The 23994-nt window shown below is 39.8% G+C and overlaps 1 protein-coding gene across 2 annotated transcripts in view; it reads right to left on the reverse strand.

Moving 5' to 3' along the window:
- Positions 1-23994, reverse strand: part of adamts3 (ADAM metallopeptidase with thrombospondin type 1 motif, 3) — a 200136-nt gene that overhangs the window by 63374 nt on the left and 112768 nt on the right. For both annotated transcript variants that reach the window (XM_056458158.1, XM_056458157.1), the window contains exons 11-15: positions 22744-22857; positions 22514-22659; positions 20396-20571; positions 12118-12251; positions 5796-5919 (exon numbers count right to left, since the gene is read on the reverse strand). In XM_056458158.1, the coding sequence (XP_056314133.1) occupies positions 5796-5919; positions 12118-12251; positions 20396-20571; positions 22514-22659; positions 22744-22857 (694 nt within the window). The remainder of the gene's footprint in view (positions 1-5795; positions 5920-12117; positions 12252-20395; positions 20572-22513; positions 22660-22743; positions 22858-23994) is intronic.

Raw genomic sequence — 23994 nt, forward strand, 5'->3', positions numbered from 1 at the left:
GACAACCATCTGAGCAGCAATCCACGAATAAGGCCTGTATGGTAGAGTGGCAAGTAGCAAGAACCTGGAATTTACCAAAAGGCATCTGAAGGACTCTCACACCATAAGAAACAAAATTCTCTGATCTGATGAGACTAAAATTGAACTCTTGGAGTGAATGCCAGGTGTTACGTTTGGAGAAAACCAGGCACTGCTCATCATCAGTAATAACATCCCTACAGTGAAGCGTGGTGGTGGCAGCATCATGCTGTGGATGGGGATGTTTTTCAGCAGCAGGAACTGGAAGACTAGTCAGGATAGAGGGAAAGATGAATGTAGCAATGTACAGAGACATCCTGAATGAAAACCTGCGTCAGAGTGCTCTTGACCTCAGACTGGAGCGACGGTTCATTCTCCAACAGGACAATGACCCAAAGCATACCACCAAAATATCAAAGAAGTGGTTTCACAACAACTTGGTGAATGTCCTTGAGAGGCCCAACCAGAGCCCAAACCTAAATCCTATTGAACATCTCTAGAGATATCTGAAAATGGCTCAACATCGTTGCTTCCCATCCAACCTGATAGAGCTTGAGAGGTACTGCAAAGAGGAATGGGCAAAAATTCCCAATGTCTGGTGTGCCAAGCTTGTGGCATCAAATTCAAAAAGACTTGAGGCTGTAATTGCTGCCAAAGGTGCATCAACAAAGTATTGAGCAAAGGCTGTTAATCCTTATGTACATGTGATTTTTCAGATTTTTTATTTTTAATACATTTGCAACAATTTGAAAAAATCTTTTTTCACATTGTCATTATGGGGTATTGTGTGTGAATTTAATCCATTTTGGAATAAGGCTGTAAAATAAAAAATGTGGAAAAAGTGAAGCGCTATGAATATTTTCCAGATGAACTGTACTTGAGTTGACATTCACACTGTCAATGAATAGTGAAGTAAAGGAATTGCTAACGTTCAGTCTGAAAGGTGAGAGAAAATAGTCATGAGATCTGCTGTTCCATTTTCAAATATTCTTAACAACAATTAAAGTACAATGATGACTGAATGAGACATCCAAATAACAGGGTTTTCAGATAGGCAGAACCTCTAATTTGTCTGATGACGACTGCATGTAGATTAAGTGGCTTTAATGGACATTTGAGTGTGTTCATTTACAAGTACAGACGCACAGTTGCGAATGAGTTTGTCTTTCAAATAGCTCTAAAATAGCGGTCGATTAAATGCAGATTTTTGCTTATAATCACAGATCTAAAACGTGGGGTTTAAGAAGGGAGCCACGTGCAACTGACAGATCCCAGTGTGAAAAACGGCAGTTTGTGTCAGTCTACACAGTCAAAATTCAATGAATAAACCACAGCTGACTCTCAGCAGAGAGGAAGACTTCAATTCGTGCCCCTCTCTGATGTACATTAAAAGTTCATTTGCTACAGCCTTTACATAGAGACTTCCTGTGTAACATTTTTTGAAATCTCTGAATATCTATTATGAATGTGACTGCAATCCATCTACAGGCTCTTCTGTTCTCTCTTACAACATTAAGCCAGATGCACGCTCTATGTAACTTGTCAGTCTGTACAAACATGTTCCCGACATCAAGCCATGTCACACTGCTGGATCTCAGTTACATCCTTCAAAACTTTTAAAAACAGACAATGGCCATGTGCCGTAGGATTAGTCTGAAGTAAACATCATCAATCTGTTCACTGACAGTGTGTTACATTCATAAGTAGAAATGAAATGGTGGCTAGAAAACAAAACAAATCTCCAGTGTTAATTTCATCTATTCATTCATTTTCTTCTCGGCTTAGTCCCTTTTATTAATCCAGGGTCGCCACAGCGGAATGAACCGCCAACTTATCCAGCATGTTTTTTTTTACACAGCAGATGCCCTTCCAGCCGCATCCCATCACTGGGAAACATCCACACTCATACACTACGGACAATTTAGCCTACCCAATTCACCTGTACTGCATGTCTTTGGACAGTGGGGGAAACCGGAGCACCCAGAGGAAACCCACGCGAACGCAGGGAGAACATGCAAGCCGAGGCTCGAACCAGTGACCTTCTTGCTGTGAGGCAACAGCACTACCTACTGCACCACTGCATCGCCCCCAGTTTTAATTTGTCTTGTGTTAATAGCTTGCCCATGTAATAAAATGGATAAAAACAGACAGCATATTTAATTTGACGGTTGTCATAGAAGAAGCTACAGAGCAAGACTGTTCCTCAATACTTCTGACATTGACAATTTCAAATTTGATCCCAGTAGTCATTAATTGGAAGTATGTGAACATGTGAAACTAGCGGTCTACATAGTTAGCTATATTTTTCCATTTTTCCATACAGATCACAGTCCATAGTTTGGAACGCATGTCGCCTGCGGATTAATAACTTTTTTTGAACTTGTAGGTTAATCCAACATTTTTAACAATTGCAGAGAGATTGCCTCCCGCGTCATTCAAATCAAGTGTATGAAAGCATTTTGGCTTCCCTGTAAAATGTAATGATGATGGAAAAAGTTGTGGTGGGACTTAAATGCTTTCTTAGGTTAATAATTAAAGGTGTTTTCTATCACTGTTTGTTTAGCCTGCATTAATGCATTCAGTGTAAAGCTGCACAATTAAACATTAAATGATCGGGATCTCAATTCAAACCTGCGCAACATGAGTGATAAATGATAATGATTAATTCATTCAAATCTGTGTTTGATCGAGAGAGGTTCAGTTTTTATACAAACAAATAAATAACATAGTTACAAACAGTTAAATAACACAGACGTACTGGAATAACAGTTTATAGTTCAGAATGTAAACACTGATGTTTATGGTAAAGATTAAAATCACCATTTAATGGAACTTGACGCTGGTGAATGTTGTTACAGTTACATTGTGGCGACAAAAATCCCATCAAAATTATGTCACTGAATAGGTTTTCAAAAATGATACACCTATATTGAAACATGAAGTTTTATGTGTGAATTGTTGAATCATAATTGAAAATAAATATGATATGTTGTACAAGATGTTAGACTTCTATATTTAGCATTATTAGCAACAGTAGAAAGATCGTTGTTTGTATTTAATTATTTTTTCTGCTGGTTCTTTTTTATGTTTATTTATATTAAAATTACAGGTTTTTGCAGTAATATTTTTGTATAAATGGAAAGCAAATGACATTTCTCTCCCTTTTTTGCTAATCAGAAAAATAGTCTGACCTGTGACTCAAAAACCGTAGTGTGATCCGAACACACTGAAAAAATAATTGTCTTTTCGATCCAAATCCTTTGCTTTCTAATTTTGTCATTGCTCTAAGGCCACTATTTCTGAGCTCTGCTACAACTGCAATTAAATCCAAACCATACCAATTAGTGCATAATAAATCATTCCAAACCTAACCAACGTTCAGCTAAACTTCTACGTTTTTGACAAAATAATAATGCAGTTTTAACTGTAGCCATTTGTGAATATTCATTCATTCATTCATTCATTTTCTTTTCAGCTTAGTCCTTTTATTAATCAGGGGTTGCCACGGCGGACTGAACCGTTAACTTATCCAGCATATGTTTTACGCAGCGGACGCCCTTCCAGCCGCAACCCAACACTTGGAAACACCCATACACTCTTGCTTTCAGACACATACACTACACCCAATTTAGCTTATTCAATTCACCTATAGCGCATGTCTTTGCACTTGTTTTCCGGAGGAAACCCATGTGAACACAGGGAGAACATGCAAACTCCAGACAGAAATGCCAACTGACCCAGCCGAGGCTCAAACCAGCGCCCTTCTTGCTGGAAAGTATTCATAGCACTTCACTTCTTCCATATTTTTTTATGTTACAGCCTTATTTCAAAATGGATTAAATTCATTTATTGCCTCAAAATTCTACACACAATACCCCATAATGACAATGTGAAAAAAGATTTTTTCAAATTGTTGCAAATGTATTAAAAATAAAAAACCTGAAAAATCACATGTTCATAAATATTCACAGCCTTTGCTCAATACTTTGTTGATACACCTTTGGCAGCAATTACAGCCTCAAGTCTTTTTGAATTTGATGCCACAAGCTTGGCACACCTGTCTTTGGGAATTTTTGCCCATTCCTCTTTGTAGTACCACTCAAGCTCTATCAGGTTGAATGGGAAGTGACGGTGTACAGCCATTTTCAGATCTCTCCAGAGATGTTCAATAGGATTTAGCTCTGGGCTCTGGCTGGGCCTCTCAAGGACATTCACAGAGTTGTTGTGAAGCCACTCCATTGATATTTTTGCGGTGTGCTTTGGGTCATTGTCCTGCTGGAGGATGAACCGTTACCCCAGTCTGAGGTCAAGAGATTTTTATTCAGGATGTCTCTGTACATTGCTACATTCATCTTTCCCTCTATCCTGACTAGTCTTTCAGTTCCTGCTGCTAAAAAGCAGCCCCACAGCATGATGCTGCCACCACCACGCTTCACTGTGGGTATGGTATTACTGATGATGAGCAGTGCCTGGTTTTCTCCAAAGGTAACGCCTGGCATTCACTCCAAAGAGTTCAATTTTAGTCTCATCAGATCAGAGAATTTCGTTTCTTATGGTCTGAGAGTCCTTCAGATGCCTTTTGGCAAATTCCAGGCAGCAAGTGGCTTCCGTCTGGCCACTCTACCATACAGGCCTGATTCGTGGATTGCTGTACAGATGGTTGTCCTCTGTAAGGTCTCTCCACAGAAGAATGGTAGAGCTCAGACAGAGTGACCATCGGGTAATTGATCACCTCCCTGACTAAGGCCCTTTTCCCGCGATCACTCAGCTTAGATGGCTGGCCAGCTCTAGGAAGAGTCCTGGTGGTTCCAAACATCATCCACTTATGGATAATGGAGGCCACTGCGCCCATTGGAACTTTCAGAGCAACAGAATTTTTTTGCCTCAAGACAATCCTGTCTCGGAGGTCTACAGACAATTCCTTTGTCTTCATGCTTGGTTTGTGCTTTAACATGCACTGTCAACCCTGGGACCTTATATAGACAGGTGTATGCCTTTTCAAATCATGTCCAATCAACTGAATTAAGCACAGGTGAACTCCAATAAAGCTGCTGAAACATCTCAAGAATGATCAGTGGAAACAGAATATAGCTAAGCTCAATTTAGAGCTTCATGGCAAAGGCTGTGAATACTCAAGTACATGTGATTTTACAGCTTTTTTATTTTTAATAAATTTTCAACAATTTGAAAAAAAAATCCACATTGTCATTATGGGGTATTGTGTGTAGAACTTTGAGGAAATAAATTAATTTCATCCATTTTGGAATAAAGGCTGTAACAATTTAAAAAATGTGGAAAAAGTGAAGCTATATGAATACATTCCAGATGCACTGTAACATAACATAAATTAATATTGTGCATGAAATCTGTCAATAGTCAGCTCTTTGCACAGGAAAATGTATTCTCTGAGTATGCAAAGTAGTCTTTGTGCTAACAAATAATTAAAAGTAGTTGAATTTATTTCACTCTCCCCCTAGAATACTAAAATAATAATGCTCATTATTAAATTACACATGCACAAACTTATTAATCACAACTGGTGCTTCTGAGAGTTACATCTACGTTACATAATAAATGTAACATCATATATCAATAATAAAGGTCTGATTTTTATTAATATTCCAGCTTTAGCAATATTCCAGCCTTATCACATATCCCCCCAAAAGTAAAGTGTTCTGAAAGAGGGCTGTGAAATATAAACTTAATGACAGGGCTGCAGTTCAGAAAAGCTGACTGATGAAGGTAAAATGGCCCAGGAAAGAAGGGAAGTATCTTACCAGCTTTTTTGGGCACTCGGGTGAAGGTTCCTTTCACAGTTCGGCAGTGAGAGTTGTCACCCCCACACACGCCACACTTATCTTCCACCTTATTGGAGCCAATTTCCCTGTCACAGCCCACTTTCTAAGGAAGAAGATGACAGAAATGAGGAAATATGCAAGACACATAGAGGAAATAGAGCAAAAGGTGCTCTCAGAATCTCTTCAAGCTTTTATCTTTCACTATGTCTGCATCTGATATCATAAAACTACAGATGCTTTTGAAGCATTTCCCATGTTGCTATTTTGGCCACAAAAGCATAATCTGTAAAAAAGTGTCACCAAGGAACAGGATTTCTTTCTTTTTTCTCTTGAAAATACGAACTGACATTGACAAATACGAGACACACTGCAGCAGTTTGCTGAACAAAACTTTTTAAAAGGTGCAAGATATCAGCAAATAAATCCTAAAGCCTCTGTACACTAGCTGACACACTATCAATCACTTTCTTCCCAAAAGCTAATCACTATTCAGTGTCCATTCAGCCTACAAAAATCAATGTACTTCTATCAACCCTATCTAGAGAGATCCATTCTTCAAACAACATTCATTGTGGCACTCATAATGTAAACAGTCTACTGTCAACCATTTGCTCAGCGACAAACCACAAAAACCAACAAACCAAAAAAGTGTGACAGATTTGACTGCACTTGTAATTATATGCGAAAATTATATTTTACCCATTCAGAAGTGTACAGTCATTTAGTAAATTGGTCATGTATGTCTGTGAGTCAGATGTCTACTTTAAAGTAATGTTCTTCTAAATTGCATGATGCTGTTGTGGCCATTGTGTGTAAAAATATATAACAATAATAAAACTATTCACTGAAGGGAATACAGAAACTATTACATTATTGTAAAACATGTTTTACAGGGCGGTGCGGTGGCAAAGTGGGTAGCGCTGTTGCCACACAGCAAGAAGGTCGCTGGTTCGAGCCCCGGCTGGGTCAGTTGGCATTTCAGTGTGGAATTTGCATGTTCTCCCCATATTGGCGTGGGTTTCCTCCGGGTGCTCCGACTTCCCTCACAAGTCCAAAGACAAGCGGTACAGGTGAATTGGGTAAGCTAAATTGTCCGTAGTGTATGTGTGTAATTGAAAGTTTATGGGTGTTTCCCAGTGTTGGATTGTGGCTGGAAGGGCATCGGCTGTATTATGTCTCACTATTTTTAATACTGAAATTGTTGCAATTATTTTCTTTCTTTATTTTGTTTCACAGGGGAGTTTGTCTTATTGGACCACAATTTGTCACATGCATGTAAACGTTAATACAAATTTCATTTTTCCAAAAATTATTCAAGTGCACCTATTTATGTTTCGGTATTCTATTTTTATCAGTCATCTGTTGCAATGGTTCTGTTTACTTTGGCTTTTTTTGTCTGTTGGTATTTTACTTTATCAATGCAAAAATCAATGATTTTATGTTTATATTTTCTGAAATAAGGTAATGCAAATCTTTGTAGTAGGTTAACCGAAAACAATAGAAAGACATTAGCAAAAAAAAAAAAAACAACAACAACAACACTGCAATTTTTCATGCATTTGCATGTTTTTGCACATGCACTTACTGCATATGCAATTGTAGGAGTTTTCATTTCAGGCACAAACTTTATGGGAGGCGAGTATTTAAAAGAATTATGCAACAGAGCATTCAGTGTTATGTGTGGCATTACCGAGTAATAAACTAGGGCTGGAGGATAAAATTGATATTGATATTTATTGACCGAACACCATTTGTCAATTAAAAAAAAAAAGATTCTGTATGCAGTTTCAATATGAAGGCTTTAGCTTTATTAAAGTGCCCCTATTATGGGTTTTTGAAAATGAGCTTCCATGCAGTGTGTAACAGAGGTTTAAATCTGATAGTGCATCGTGTTTAAAACTACTGATTCTTTAGCAAAATAGTTGACTCATAGTCAAATAAACGAATCAAGTTAGGTTTGGATCTTTTGCTTGATCAAATCGACGTTGACACCATACATCACCAAATATGTAGTTCCAGTTCCGGTAAAATGTGAACGTGCTTTCATTTCAGGCACTAGCAGAGGCGTGGGGGATCACTGATGATCACTGACAGATGGAGATTCGTATGGGGAATAAAGGGTTAAACTTTATTTTCACAACAACACCACAGTATAGCTAACCTAGAGCTGTGTTTGTTCCTGTCATTTTTCTGATGATTGATACAATAACCTATGCTGCAACGTGGGATTCGACAGCCGTTTGCTATTGAAGGAGCAGCAGAGACTATGGGACTAAGGGAGCAGAGACTTTGTCAGTAACTGTTACAGTTCAAATGGACCAGTTTTTTCTTCCTCCGGATCAGAACATGTAAGTGTAATTAAAATTGTTGCCTTGTTTTGTGTAGTTTGCAAAATATGTGTTTAATTGTGTGATGTTTTGTAAACAAATTTCGGGAGGAGCACGCACAGAAGTTTCAGTATCAAATACGTCATTGACAATTATTCTATTATCCCATCAGTTCTTGACCAAACCCCTATATATACCAAAGACTTTAGCATCCCTCCACCTCCCCAACACCTCACCTCTTAAGCATTACAATCCTGGGGGGAGCGTTCTGGGGCCGGGCTAGATACTTCGCTCGAATCCCAATTCCTCTCTGTTTCCTGATAAGGGGAATAACTCGAGTTGGGGTGTCTCCCCGAGCTCAGAGCCCTCTCCCCGGACAGCACGACAAATACGCTTTATTTTGAAACGATTGCAAGTATGAACTCGTGAAATGTTATATGTTGTAATCACCCTGCGTGGCTTGTAATCATGTATCTATTATAGATCAGTGCTTATACTGTATCTCTCAGGTTAAATCTTTATGGGGCTGTTCACATATCGCGTCCAACACTACGTTAAAAACGTGACACGTACTTCTTCCTTAACCAATTTAAAGGCGTTTCTCGTGATCCTCTGCTGTTTGCCTTTGCTATGGGTACTGTCAGCAATTCCCCACTGTGTGGATTAATACTGAATGTGCATTGGGCTCTCACATACTTTCTGCTACTTCATACTGTAGCCGTGGTGGGCATTTCTCTCTGTCTCGTGCTGAACGCAGTCGACCAATCCCAATAGACTGGGTCATGGGTGTAATCACACATGTGAATTTTCCAGGCACACTTACTTAAAAACATCTCAACTTTTCAGAATGCTGCGAGTGCACCACGATTCATCTAAGTAGAACTAACCAATCTGCTTCACACTTTGTATGGAATACACACATTACAGTACTAACAGCAGACTAATTACCTAAAACACAGTGCATCCAAACACTGCAGTGCTTTTACTTTTCTACATAAACTTGTCATTCTCTGAGAAAACGCTTGATGATTGCTTAGTTACGAGAGACGCCAGGGGAACGCGAGCGCAAGCCCAAGCCAAAGCCCATTGTAAATAGTCAAGGAATCCACATGCACACGCTTGTCACTTCAGGTCAGAATAACAACACATGTGAAAATGAGTGCGGTGGTTGGGAGCAGTGAGGAGATTGTAAATAAAAAGGATGTAAGGATGTTGCCAGAGTGGCTTTTTAGTTTCTTTTCTTGTGCATCCCAGCCACTAGCTCCCCATCTGAAAGATTTTTTGTCATAGGGGGTAATAGTTATTCAACTTCACAATGTGTATGCTGCAATATGTATTTGAATATTGATGGTTGGTTCCTTTACTGGAAAGTTCAGATTAGATTATCATAATTTGTTTTGTTTAGAGAGTTTGAGGTTTACTGAATCATTATTATTGAGATGTTACAGATGTTGATCTACCTTTAGTTGCACACACTTTTAACATTTGATTTATAACGTTTTATATAAAACTCTTTAAAACTTATGTTTATTTTATTAAAGAAGATCAGATATTTTGTTTAAATATTTTTGTTTTTGATTATTAAAACTATTTGCCTTAGTAATGTTGGTAAATTAAAATAAAGTGGTTATATACAAAAAAAAAATTATATTCTTAAATGTATTGTTAAAAAATATTCAATAATTATCGATATCGAATGATTTGGTATATGATATTGTGATAATTTTTTATTGCAATATTGTCCAGCCCTATAATAAACACATAAACACATTTTTTTCAAAGGTTAAGACACATAGGGAGAGGGGGTGGGACTGAGAGGGGGTGGGACTGGACTACTGATTTCCAAAGAATGGAAATTCACAGACCGTCCCTGCCAAAAATCAGCTCCTTTGAATTCCATGCAGTCACCATTATCCACCCCTTCTACATAAATGTGGTTGTCATCTACCGCCCACTGGGTACATTAGGTCACTTCTTAGATGAACTGGATGTTCTTCTCTCATGTTTTTCTGATTATGACACTCCCTTGTTGGTGCTAGGTGACTTCAACATTCACATTGAAAGACCTCAAGCTGCTGACTTCCAGACTCTGCTTGCCTCTTTTGACCTCAAAAGAGCACCTACTTCTGCTACTCACAAATCAGGTAATCAGCTAGACCTTATTTACACTCGACATTGCTTTGCTGATCAAACACTAGTAACTCCACAACAAACATCGGATCATTTCCTTCTGTCTCTCAACATCCAGAGAGGGTCCGACCCTTCCTATCTGAACATGCAGCTCAACTCATTGTTCAAGCTCTTGTTCTCTCCAAACTGGACTATTGCAACTCTCTACTAGCCGGGCTTCCAGCTAACTCGATCAAACCTCTTCAGCTGCTTCAGAACGCTGCAGCACGAGTGGTCTTTGATGAACCCAAAAGAGCACATGTCACTCCGCTACTCACCCGTTTGCACTGGCTGCCAGTTGCTGCTCGCATCAAATTCAAAGCTCTGATGTTTGCTTACAAAGCGACCTCTGGCTTTGCTCCTTCTTATCTGCTCTCACTTCTGCAGATTTATGTGCCCTCCAGAAACTTGCGTTCTGTGAATGAACGTCGCCTTGTGGTTCCATCTCTAAGAGGGAAGAAATCACTTTCCCGAACTCTCGCATTCAATCTGCCCAGTTGGTGGAATGAACTCCCTAACTGCATCAGAACGGCAGAGTCACTTGCTGTCTTCAAGAAACGACTAAAAACTCAACTATTTAGTCTCCACTTTCCTTCCTAATCTGCAATTGCCTCTCTGGCTATACCACTAACTGTACTCTCTCTCTCAAAAAAAAAAAACTTACATTACTAATGCTTTGCTTCTTAGATTTTACACACCTGAAACTTGTCTATAGCACTTATTCACTGCTGCTCTAATAGTTGTGTAAATTGCTTACTTATCCTTATTTGTAAGTCGCTTTGGATAAAAGTGTCTGCTAAATGACTAAATGTAAATGTAAATGTAAACACATAAACACATTTTTTCAGACGTTAAGACACATATCTGCACATTGTTGAAAACAGTTATAGGGCTAAAAAACAAAGATTAAGCAGCATTACAAGATATGAGTAAATATGTTACTTGGCAGTAGTGTTTGGCTGCCAAGACAAGGAGAGTATACGGTGACATTATTTTATTCTAAACGTTTCTCCTCATTTAGAACTGGTACAATAAATTCACACTTTTATGAATGAGATCAAATTACATTATTATGCATGAGATTATTTCTAGATAATATTACTTCTGACTCTTATATCTTCCCTCCTTGTGAACAATCAAAGACATAAAAAAAGCATGCCATGATCCATTTTGCATGAGGCAATTGTTTAGTGGGAGGTATGAAGGGAATTGAGAGCACAAATAAGGAAGATAAAAGTTCTCCACTATTCATTTAGAAAACCAGAAGGGATTATCCAAACATACAGATTACCACGCAATGTAAATTTTGCACATTGTCAGTACAAACCACTCACTGGACTTTCCACTCCCATCTGTAATTTTTTTTAGCATTTGCCAGGTGTAGCAAACCTGGTTCTACATATTCAAGTGAAAAATACTGATTTTGAAGGTGAGTCTTAGCCTAAGATAGCATAACCCTAACACAATATATACTATATACACTAAATATACTATTTGCATCACATCTAATGTACAGTGAATTGCCAAGAGCTGATGGAAATCTTCAGGTTCCTTCCCTCCCTACTACACAAATTCTGGAGGTCAGAGATTGGAGGATTTTAGTAGTCATCCATTCAATGAAAAAAAAAATACAGGACTGCCACAGTGAGTGATTCTGAATATTGTTGAGGTGGTTATGCAAATCAGCACATTTTTGCACACCATCCGATTACTGTGGTCTTACAAAGATTTTTTTTTAGCACATTAGCAGTGGTTTTTAATCCTGAAATAATACCTAAACTGCATTGTGAAATTCAAACACTTACCACACACTCCCCACGCACGCAGATGCTGTACGGGTCTTTGTATGAGCACCTTGTCCCATCATGCACCAGCTGCTTCATGTATGCCACATCACCTGTCTCTTTCGACTGGCAATAAAGGTGGCACCTTTTGTTAGCTGAAAACATACAAAACATGGAGACATGTTATAAATGAATTATAGCTAAACTATTACATATTGTCTGTTATATTTAATTAAAACTAGCCTGTGAGAAATCAATAATAGTATTTATCCAGTAAAACTGGAATATAATCTTACATAATATAATATAATATAATATAATATAATATAATATAATATAATATAATATAATATAATATAATATAATATAATATAATATAATATAATATAATATAATTAAAAAGCAATGCACAAAGCTGTGTTTAAGGTTAATTTTCCATGTTCTTCACTGTATTATGGTGACTTATCTTTATCTAAATATATTTAGATACATAGTTTAAAATAAATGCTTGCTAGTTCATGAAAGTTTTCATTTCATGTAATGACATAGAAGAAAGATATGCTTTAGTTACATGGCAACTAATTCAAGGTTTGCATGATGAGCATATAATGAATGAATAATAAAAAAAAAACTTTAAATGAAAGTGCAGTAAACATATAATCTTAACTTTAATGTTCATAAAGAATGAGTCACTACTGCTGTTGCTTAGATGACAATTATACATTAAAACTATTGTGAAGGTGAGCTTTGATTACCATTAAACTTAACTTTTCTTTCTGAAAAATAACTCTTAATTCTGTTTCTGGCTGCTATATATGTTTGGCAAATGGACCCTTTTCACAAGATGGTGTGTGTTTTTTAATTTATGTTCATTTATAAAGCTATTTCTTGTATTATATCATATTTGCATAAAATAAAATAAAAAAGAAAAAAATAAATCTAATTACTGCTTATCTGAATGCAGGATTTATGAACGAGACAGTAAATTTGACATTGATAACTCTAGTTCTAGTTCCCGTTATCAGTCGCACTGATTTTATTTTCCTTTTTGAAAAGGATGAAAAGAAAAGTTGTCTTGAAAAGGAAAGTCATGAAAACACCATCGTGGATTTTTTTTTATTTATTATTTGAGCAAACTGGAAAGCAAAAAATATACATATTTACACTACCTGACAAAAGTCTTGTCGCCTATCCAAGTTTTAGGAACCACAATGTTAACTTGACTTCTAGTTGATCATTTGGTATCAGAAATGGCTTATATGAAAGGCAAAGGCCTCAAGTTTATGCTTATTTTACCAAAATAATGCCTTGATTTTTACTTATTTAATTAGGACAGTAAGGGGTGGCTTGGCTTAGACAAAAGTCTTGTCACTTAACAGAAGTAATGTACAGTAAAGAATATATATTCATCTGGAACGGCAAAGAAAACATTCTTGCAGGACTCCCAGAGTTCATCAAGATTCTTTGGATTCATCTTCAATGCCTCCCCCTAATCTTACCCCAGACATGCTCAATAATGTTCGTCTCTGGTGACTGGGCTCGCCAATCCTGGAGCACCTTGACCTTCTTTGCTTTCAGGAACTATGATGTGAAGGATGAAGTATGAGAAGGAGCGCTAGCCTGCTGGAGAATTTGCCCTCTCCTGTTGTTTCTCAGCAGGAGGGAAACTTCAATGCTATGTGGAAAACTTCCACTACAGGGATTTCGCTAGAAGCCAATAATCTGAAAGAGTAATAAAATGGGCCAATAAAATGCCAATCAGTTGGCGGAGTCAGCGTGCACAGCTGGGAGCAATTACAATCATCTGTTGTATAAAGATGCCCGCCGTGCATCGCTAAGACACCTTTTCACTTTTTTTAGAGCCTCATGCTACTGAAAGAGTCTTCGGGTTCCTCCAAACCTCCTTCGAGAAAGAACTGTGTTGCATGTCTGGGGATTTAGCATGTTAATGTGTTGCTTATGGCCAGTGCATGCCATCACTGCGTTGGCATGTCTGTTGCGCAGCTAAGATTGCGGTTCACTCTTGCAAAAGGGCGAACCGGCCCTTTTGTGCCCCACAATAGTGGTTGGCCCTCAGGCAGATCTGAGGGTTACAGTGGGGTCAATCTGCCGCCTTCGGGCTTGCGGATCTCCCATTCCTCAGAGAGCTCCATGTAAGCTTCGAGTAAGAGAACAACTCCAGTCTCCAGGCTGATCGCCCTCTAACTCGATGACACAGTGGACCAGATGTCTATCGCTGCATCGGAGGGTGGGCTGTCATTTTCTGATGACAATTCAGACCTTCCTCCCTCAAGGGTGGTAAGCAAGGCTCTGAATATGAAATCTGAGATGATGGCCGTGGTAACCCGGGCTGCTTTGGTGGCGAGGCTGGAGATGGCTTGTCCCCTAGCTCCGCCGCCGGACCGATTAAGGGTGTGACGTGGAGGATAAGAAGGGGAAATGCTCTAAGCCTCCCATCTTTTTCTTCCTGGAGGTGCACAGTAAGTTCACGCAGCGCTGAGGGCACCTTTTTCTGCCCGGTTTGCATGCGCTCTGCCCTCACCTTCCTCGATGATGGAGAAGCCAGGGGGTACGAGGCGAATCCCCAGGTCGAGCGTGGTCAATCTTGCCCATGTGGTGTCCCTTCCTGGCGTGGTTAGCCTTGGCTCCCGTCCAAAGCGTTTAGGTTATCTGCATCCCTCAGGCCCAGAGCCTACAATGCTGCAGGCCAGACTGCTTCCGTTTTGCTTGCTATGGCTGAAGCAGGCGTTGGCCCACTGGCACGAGGAAGGTTCCGACCCAGGCTTAGATCACACACTGCAACTGACTTTGCTCTGAAAACACCAGGTCAGCTGCGAATGCTCTGGGAAGGATGATGACCACACTAGTGATCCAGGAACGTCACCTCTAGCTAAAACCTGGCAGATATGCGTGGCGTTGACAAAGTTCGCTTTTTTAACACACCCATTTCCCAGGCTGGCCTGTTTGCCGACACAGAGGGGGAGTTCACTCGGGAATTCACCACAGTGAAAGGGCAGTCAAGTGCAATCAGCTGGCTTTAAAAAAAAAAACGCTCTCCTCGTTGATTATGGCTGCTTTTCGCCGAGGGCGCTTGACTGTGGCTCAAAAATTTGCTCCACCGCCCTGTCCGTTCCACCGGTTAAACGGCAGCATCGAGCACCCCACAGATGAAATCACAGAAAAGCACCGCTCAGTCCGGTATGGACCGCAAAGCGTCCCTGAGACGCGGCACTCAGAGAAACGAAGGGTTGCTCTTTCCCTGGCGGAGGGCCACAAATACCCATGTATTTAACTTATGGCCGTATGGCTACCAAAAATTTATGAGAGCAATTTCTCCTTTCTCTGGATGTGACAGCCTGAACTCTGCCACTGATCCGTGGAAGGAACCAGGTTGCATTGGCATATTAACTGCTTGGAGCTGTTGGCTGTATATCTCGCACTGCATCGTTTTTTTTACCAGTGTAAAAAAGGTGTATATCAACCACACAGGGGGTACCTGCTCTTGGCGCATGTCTCAGCTTGCTTGCCGTATGCTCCTCATACGAGTCATACAAGGCGGAAATTGATGCGTGCCATTCTTTCCCAGCGAGCTCAATTGTGCAGCCGATGTGCTCTCATGGAAGTTCAAGCCCGGGAAAATGGAGACTCCACCCCCGGCTTTCCAGCTGTTATGGGTGCGTTCTGGCATGTCGGCTTACACAGCTGGCCCCAGGATGTGCGTAAATACGCATTTTTCTCCAGTGTGTCTACTCGCACAGATACTGTGTAAGGTCAGGGAGGGCGAGGAGCAGGTCTGTTTATTGTGCCTCTCTGGCTCAGTCGGACCTGTATTTCAGCTCTCTCCTCGTGAAGGCCCCGCCCTGGCATATCCCCTTGAAGATGCTCCTTCTTCTCTGGGACAGGCACCATCTGGCACCTGCGCCCAGATCTCTGGAACCTCACGTGTGGTTTATAGATGGAGCGCAGAGGATTTAGGTGACCTACCGGTTCGATGGTTAACACCATCACTCAGGCTAGAGCACCCTCTACGAGGCATGCCTAAGCCCTGAAGTGGAGTCTGTCCACTGTGTGGTGTACTTCTCTCTGAGCTTCTCTTCAGCTGACTGGAGTTAAGGCTGTTCTCTCCGCACTGATGTTAAGAACATCCCGGCTCCGAGAACGCATGGATGGCGGCACGTTGGTAAAGCATCACCTCATCATCCAGTTCCCAGAGGCGCGAGATGCTGGATAATTAAATCAATCCTGTCCCCCTCTCATACCCACTTAGAGATTTCACTTAGGAGTGGTCTGCTCGATCCACTCGACTCAGTATCATTAAGATTTATGTCCAGGTAGACAGCTCTGCTGGTGCGTTGACATTGGTCAAGAGGGTCAGGTTTTTTCTGAGGATTTTCCTAAGAACCTGGTCCACCTAGATGCCCGAGGTTCCTACAGCACGCTCTGCGCTATGTGACCACATTAGAGCTTGCGACTCTAGGCAGCTCCTTTTCTGTTATTATCGGCAGATGGAAAGTTGGCCCACTGGATAGTGAATGCCATCTCCCTCACCTTTCTGTGCCAGGGTGAGCCACATCTCCCGGGAGTGAGAGCGCACTCGACTGAGTATAGCCTCTTCTTGGGTGTAAGCACACGGCGTCTCTCTAACAGACATCTGTAGAGCTGCAGACTGGGCAACACCTAATACATTCGTAAGAGTCTATATTCTTTGAGTGGAGCTGATTTTCCTCACGTGTGCTGGATAACGCCAGTAAATGAGAAAATTTGGTACGGTGTTGAAACACGCTTGCTGCGCCTTTCTCTCTAATACAGAGATACGTGCACTTTTTTCACTCAGTTCAGTTGAGTTCCCCATTTGGAGAACTCTACAGAGTTCCTCAGAGGTCCCCAGCATCTGACTCATCGGAGGAGTCAGGTCCCTGGCCCATTACATTGTTGGCATAGTTCCCTCCTCTTAGGCGAGCTCGTGTCTTCCCTCATTGCTAACCATCCTTCATATCTGTACTCCCCCTTCTAAGGGTTAGTTCATATGTTTTCTCCCCATTGGGCAGCAGGTGGACTCCGCAGGGTCCTCCCTATCGGGACTGCACGCTTTCCCAACATACTGTTGTATTTTAAAATTCCTAGAACTAAACTAGGTGTATTTTTACAACTCTCCAAAAAATATAAATAAGCATTTAAGCGCTTCACAGGTAAGTAAGGTAAGTTAGGGCCAGGGGGCACATTAGAGGGCTGCTTCTCTGGTGATGACCTGAGTGACCTAAAAAAGGTTCAATTGCTGTGGCATTTTCCATACATTTCCCCATAGTGGAAGTTTTCCACATAGCATTGAAGTTCCCCTTCCGCTGGGGAATGAAACGGTTACTATGTAACCCTCGTTCCCCGAGGGGGGAATGGAAATGCTATGTTCCTTTGCCACAGCGGTTGTGCCTTAGCTGACAGCCGTAGTTTGGCTCTTCAGTTAGAAAAGGTGTCTTTGCGATGCATGGCAGGCATCTTCACAAAACAGATGATTGTAATTGCTGGCAGCTGTGCACACTGACGCCGCCAACTCATTGGCATTTTATTGGCCCGTTTTATTACTCTTTCTGATGATTAGCTTCTGACGAAATACCCATAGTGGAAGTTTTGCACATAGCATTTCTGTTCCCCCCTCGGGAAACGAGGGTTACATAGTAACCGTTTCATTTGTAATGTAATGGGCAGCAGTCTTGATACCTCAGACTGTGGATGTTTTCATCCGTTCTGCAGATCCCCCTCACACCCCCATACTGAATGTAATCCCAAACCATGATTTTTCCTTCACCAAACTTGACTGATTTCTATGAGAATCTTGGGTTCATGCGGGTTCCAATAGGTTTTCTGCATTATTTGTGATGATTGGGATGCAGTTTAACAGATAATTCCTCTGAAAAATCTACCGTCTGCCACTTTTCCAAATGATCAATTAGGTCAAGTTAAAAATTGTGTAGCCAAAATGTATATGTACAAAACTTACTGTTAATAAAAACAAGTACACCTAGGTGGACCAATTCCCACAAATGCAATTTCTATAACATAACTCTAGTTCCAGTATACTGCAGTTTTAAAGTGCACACGTAACAACACATCAGCAGATGATTAATAGTGATATTTCTCACTGGCCTTATGACTGAGCATTGTGAACTTTTTATTCCGCTTCACTCAAGAATCACAATTCTCATCTTACTCAAAAACATAACAAAAAAATGCACCAAAAAATAAATGGCAATGGGCAGAAACATCACATGAAGTGACTGAAGTTAGTAAGTTTGGCACAAGGCTTTAAAATGACATTTTGCCAACTTGTGTGTGAGGGCTCTCTAAGGGCCTTGACAGCTTCTTGAGCTGCACACACTGAAGAAAATAGACTTGACCACAATTGGAATGGTTATGCTGTGGTTTTCCCAGGAGGGAGGAAGAATTTACGTGCTGCTTGTGTGGACACACACAGCTCGTAAGCGTGTCCCTGCTAAGCTTGTCTTTGCTGACTTTGCTCCACGTTGTTCCCACACTTCCACTTCCTTGCTGTATGTAACTGTATGGCACAGGAAGTCTGTTTGTGTCTGTGTTGCCATTAAAATAAGGCTGGGGAGAAATATGGTATATACTATATCTATTTATTTATTTTTTGAGAGAAATAAAGAAATGGAGAAATGCAACGATTCAATGCGTGATGTGACAAACTAGAAATGACAGATAAGAACCATAAACCAGAGTGAGTAGGCACAACACAGCCCACAGTTTTTTATTGATTACGGTTGGAAAGAAATGCATTTCAGCAAAAATAAAAAGCATCATACAATATAAAGGATGGATGGACGCGATGACAAATGGTTAGACAGCTTGGCTTAACACATAATGGGGCTAAACACAGCTATGGTAGTCACATAAAAAGCACAACTGGCAGTCTGATATTGCTTGTATATAATAGTTTAAAAAAGAACAATATAAAGGAACATCCCATACACAATATTTGAATACTGACAATAAAATGGTTCAAAATAAGTCATCATAGTAATTTTATTTTAAATTAGTGTATTTGTAGTATTCTGCGAAGAAAGATAACGTTCGTTATCACCCTCCTCCATGCATACCATCTTCCTATGGTCTCAAGCTACGTCTGCAAGGTCTGAAATGAACTTTTTCTTTTGCTGAATATTTGGAAATACACAGATCATCTTTGAATTGACCCTTTGCAGTCAGTTTTATTGACAGGGGATCCAGCCAATCAAAACACAAATATTCTGTGCCGCAGTTACTGTCTGCCCACTGTCTGCCCATATTTAGATTATTTTATGCAATAAAGGAAAAAATAACCCTCAATAAAATACAATTAAACTTTTATAGCTGATTTTAAATACATTAATTACCTTTTTATGCAGTTGGCTAACTTTGAATATTTATTATTTTCTTAGCGCACCCACATATTTGATAGGCCAATAGAGAAAAAAACTTGTGTCATGCCTGTTAAAGGGAGTGGATTTTCAGATGAATGTGTTTGAGGGTCTAGATTATATGGCCATGTGCACCTTGTGAAGATTGACTTATTTGTGAAGTTTATTTATGAATTAATTTCAAGAGAATCACATGCTTATGATTGTCCACGGCTGGTCTCACATTAGCTAACGCTTGATTCACCAATCAAATGATTCCTAACTCACTATCAATAACCAGAGTTTCTTATCTCAGTAGCTTCATCTTGAAGAACCATGCCAAACAAGTTTAATACCAATCATCAGGTAAGTGTGAACTCTTGAGGTCACTATGCTAATTTGCGCTGTGCTTATTGCATTGGTCGATATGTAATGTCTTTAGCTGCGGTCACACTTGACTTTTCTTCCCATAGACTTCCATTCATACGAACGCGAATGCGTCAGACCGGAAATGCAGGGTCATGCATTAAGTTTCGCAGGTTGCTGCTGTGCAAAGTTCAAGCTTGGTGAACTCTAACCTGCGAAATCGCATCACTTGACTGCGTGAGACCACTCGAGGATCAAAACATGACCTCTCTGGACAGAAATTTAAAACATGGAGCAATCGCTCGCTTTTTTTAATGTCTAATCATCTTGTTTAATCCCGCCTCTTTTCGCAGCGCCGCACGACAGAATTTCGCAAACACAAAGCCCGGTGTGACCGTAGCTTAAGTTCTTAAAATTTTGTATTGTCTGTAAATCATTATGTAAATTTCCCATGTTTGGTAAATCTGGCCCTAAACATAGAAACCCAGAAATATAATCTAAATAAAAAAGTTACACTTTGCACTAAAACAGCAAAAACTCACCATCTGGGTGTTCATAAGGAAGCCAATGGTGTTTAGAGTTCTGGTATTCAAAGTGGGAGTTGCGAAGTTGACACTGCTGGGCTCTGAAGTCCTCAAAGTGTTTGGGACAATCATCTGTGTTACAGAGCTGGTACTCATAGTTCACCCCTGGACAGTCCTGGCCTCCATTAGATGGACTAACAGACAATAGATAATCATCGTAGAAAGATTAACAAATAACTTCAAACATACAAGACTGTAGTTTCAAAACCAGTAAATAAAGTTAATAAAAACAAGGTTCAAATGAATCTTTTCAATTAACAAGTCTGGTACAAACAGATACCAGAAAAACATCTATGCCGTCTTTCAGCAAATAAAATATTTAGATCCAAGGCAAGCTAATACATGCAGGAATTTTAGCAACTTTTTATTACAAGCCTTTTAATTTTCATCCATCCAATATTTTTCAATTCGTGCAAGCATCTGTTTAACTCAAATTATGTTTAACAGGTCCTCAAATATCACTTCTCACAACTTCCACACTAATGATCTAGCATTAAAAAAGCTAAATTCTTAGCTCTTTGCTTCTCGTGTTTTTAAATCATGATTGCTAATTAAAAAGCATCCGCTTGCCTGGTGTAAAACCTTTTGCATTTGAAAAGAAGATTATACAGTTATGATAAAAATGGCAGCCACTGTTAAAAACGTTCTGTTTCTCGATAAAAAATATTCAGGAGTGTAAACAGGTAATCAGATCATTACACTCTTTTAGAAAATCTCTATCACTATTAGATATTTGATCAGGTCAAAATCAGATGTTATATATGTTCAGACATTTCAGTTTTTAAAACATCCCTCAGATAAAGGAAATGATAATCTTACTGAAGAACTCAAAGTATGTGATTGAAAGCTTTTCAATGGATACAATCAATAATGTTCATGCCACATGCTTTATTTCTAGACAGTTAGCCCTTTTCATTTCCATGAAATTGCAGTCATCCATATGATGACTGCATCTGATTATGGAAAGTGTTTACTAGGGATGCTCCGATCAGGATTTTTACTGAGTACTGATTTCTTGTCATGGTGATCAGCTGATACCGAGTACAGATTCTGATGCTTCAAGCTTTAAATAACTGTGCCATTGCATAAAGCACATTTTCCCTCTAAGTATAATAGGCCTAATGAAGTGGAGATTTCTCCTTAACTAAGAATAAATGAAGGATGTTGCATATGATCATTTCTTATGACAATTTAGAGTGGATATAGCATGGTCAGAAGCAGGAAATAGATCTATTAAAAACTACTGTTTATTGCAATAAGTATATTACGAGTTATGTATTTTTTTTGTGAACTCACAATATTGTCAAAAATATAGAACTTTCAGCTCTTATATGTAAAAGGGGCTAAACACATGGAAAGCCATTCCCAAATTTTGCTTATCTCCAATTATTGATAGCAGCACAATGACCGCAGCTCCAGAGAACCCCACAGCAGGTCAATCGATCTACAAGAGAGAGGGGGATTTGCACCTGAAATATCTTTACTGATCTATTTATTTATTCTAACATCTGTAATGCTTAGAACATCACTGCCAATTGCGATCTGTTCTCTTGCTAATTCACTCTCATTGCTATAATTTCTGGGGTATTATATTGAATTCGCTGAGCCACTATGAATTTGTGGGAGACTGGCAGAGCTTCTGGGAGAGATCATAAGGTTGGACGATAGATGGGGCGATCACTTCGCTCATGTCATCTCAAAACACTTGATATACAATGAATGCAACAAAGAGACCGTCACTTGCGTAAGTCGCACCAATAAACTGTATAAACGGGGTTCGCACCACATCTGTATTTATTTTAGCTATAGTGACATGCAGCGATCGCTCGCACCCCATGCATCATTTATCTCCTTGCATGTTGTAGCTGCTGATGTACGGATGTGCACGTGCATCTCCTCTTCTTGTAAACTCATAAACAAACACTTGTGATGGTTTTATGAGATTGGCCAGATTAGCGAGTACCGATCGAGTCATTAAATGTGACTATCGGCCGATGCCGATCAATCGGAGCATCCCTAGTGTCTACTAGTAAGTGTTCCTTGCAATCCTGACTGTGAATGCGGTGTATAACCTACACAGGGTTGTTGCACTGGCGCGTTCTGAAGCGAACACCCATCCCACAGGAGCGAGAACAGGAGCCATACTTGCTCCAGGAACCCCAGGTTCCATCTTGCTTCACTTGGTTGGCATTCTTCCACATACAGTGACCTTTATAGCACCACTAAGAGGGAAAGAGGTGAGACAGCTTTAAATTGGGAACAACCAGACAAAACGGGCACAGAAACAGGCAGACACTCGAAATTACCTTGCCAGGTGCACATTCGGTCCCATCCAACGGAGGTCCCTTCTTGGTCTTGCAGAAGTAGGGGTTATCTGGATGACTGCACCACAGCTGCTTGCATGGATCAAATGTGCGGAACTGAAGAGAGAGGAAAGTGGCAATGGTTGGATGCTTGGCATTTTAAAAGTGAGTGTTGGAGGGAATTAAATGGCGAGACAAATTTAAAGGAATTTTGAACTTTTTTTGGCTGAGCAACAATTCCAGCAGAGATAAGCCCTGACAATCTTTTTCCTCTTAGGAACGTGCTCAAGCTCTGATTTAATAAAAAAGACAGATATAAAAATAGAGAGAGAAAGAGAGAGAGAGAGAGAGAGAGAGAGATGGCAGTGTGTGTGTGTGTGTGGGGGGGGGGGGGGGTGATGGGTGGGCTGATGAGAGAGAGAGAATTGATTTTCCCTCTAGAGGTTGCCAGTGCCACTGCTAGACATCCAGGAAATTTTCTGTGTATTTCTAATAACACTTTAGTAATGTTACTATCAGCCGACAGTGCCATCTGAATCTAGTGAGATTGCACAACAAAATCAGCATATTATGTTCAGCCCGGAAGAATAAATAAGTGTGCATCAATAATTCACTCCCATTTTTTGGAAAAAATAAATGCATTAAAAAGAATTGGATTTTCTGGTTGATTTATTCAGCTTAACGAGACTTAACTGAATGTACCAATCCTAATTGTTGTCATCCTAAAAGATTGATTGATTGATTGACTGATTGATTGATTGATCGACTGATTGGTTGATTGGTTGGTTTATTGGTTGGTTGATTGATTTGAATAAAAATTTATAATGTTGATAGGACAACAGCTTGAATTTCAATCAACGTCAATTGTATTTTGTGTCAATACTTTGAAACTTAAACTGTTCGCTCGCCAACCTTTTTTAAGGTATTGCAAATAAAAGAGAATTGCAGATAAAACTGAATCTGTGTACCAATTCTAATTGTTGTCATCCTAAAAGATTCATTGATGGATTGGTTGATTGATTGATTGACTGATTGGTTGACTGATTGGTTGGTTGGTTGGTTGATTTGAATAAAAATTAATAATGTTGATAGGCCAACAGCTAGGATTCCAATCAACATCAATAGTATTTTACGTCAATACTTTGAAACTCAAACTGTTTTCTCACCAACCTTTTTCAAGATATTGCAGATAAAAGAAAGCCATCCAGGCTTAGACTGAATTGAGGGTGAATTAACGATGACTGAAATGCCATT

The sequence above is a fragment of the Danio aesculapii genome, chromosome 5, assembly GCF_903798145.1.
Source record: "Danio aesculapii chromosome 5, fDanAes4.1, whole genome shotgun sequence".
Taxonomy (NCBI): domain Eukaryota; kingdom Metazoa; phylum Chordata; class Actinopteri; order Cypriniformes; family Danionidae; genus Danio; species Danio aesculapii.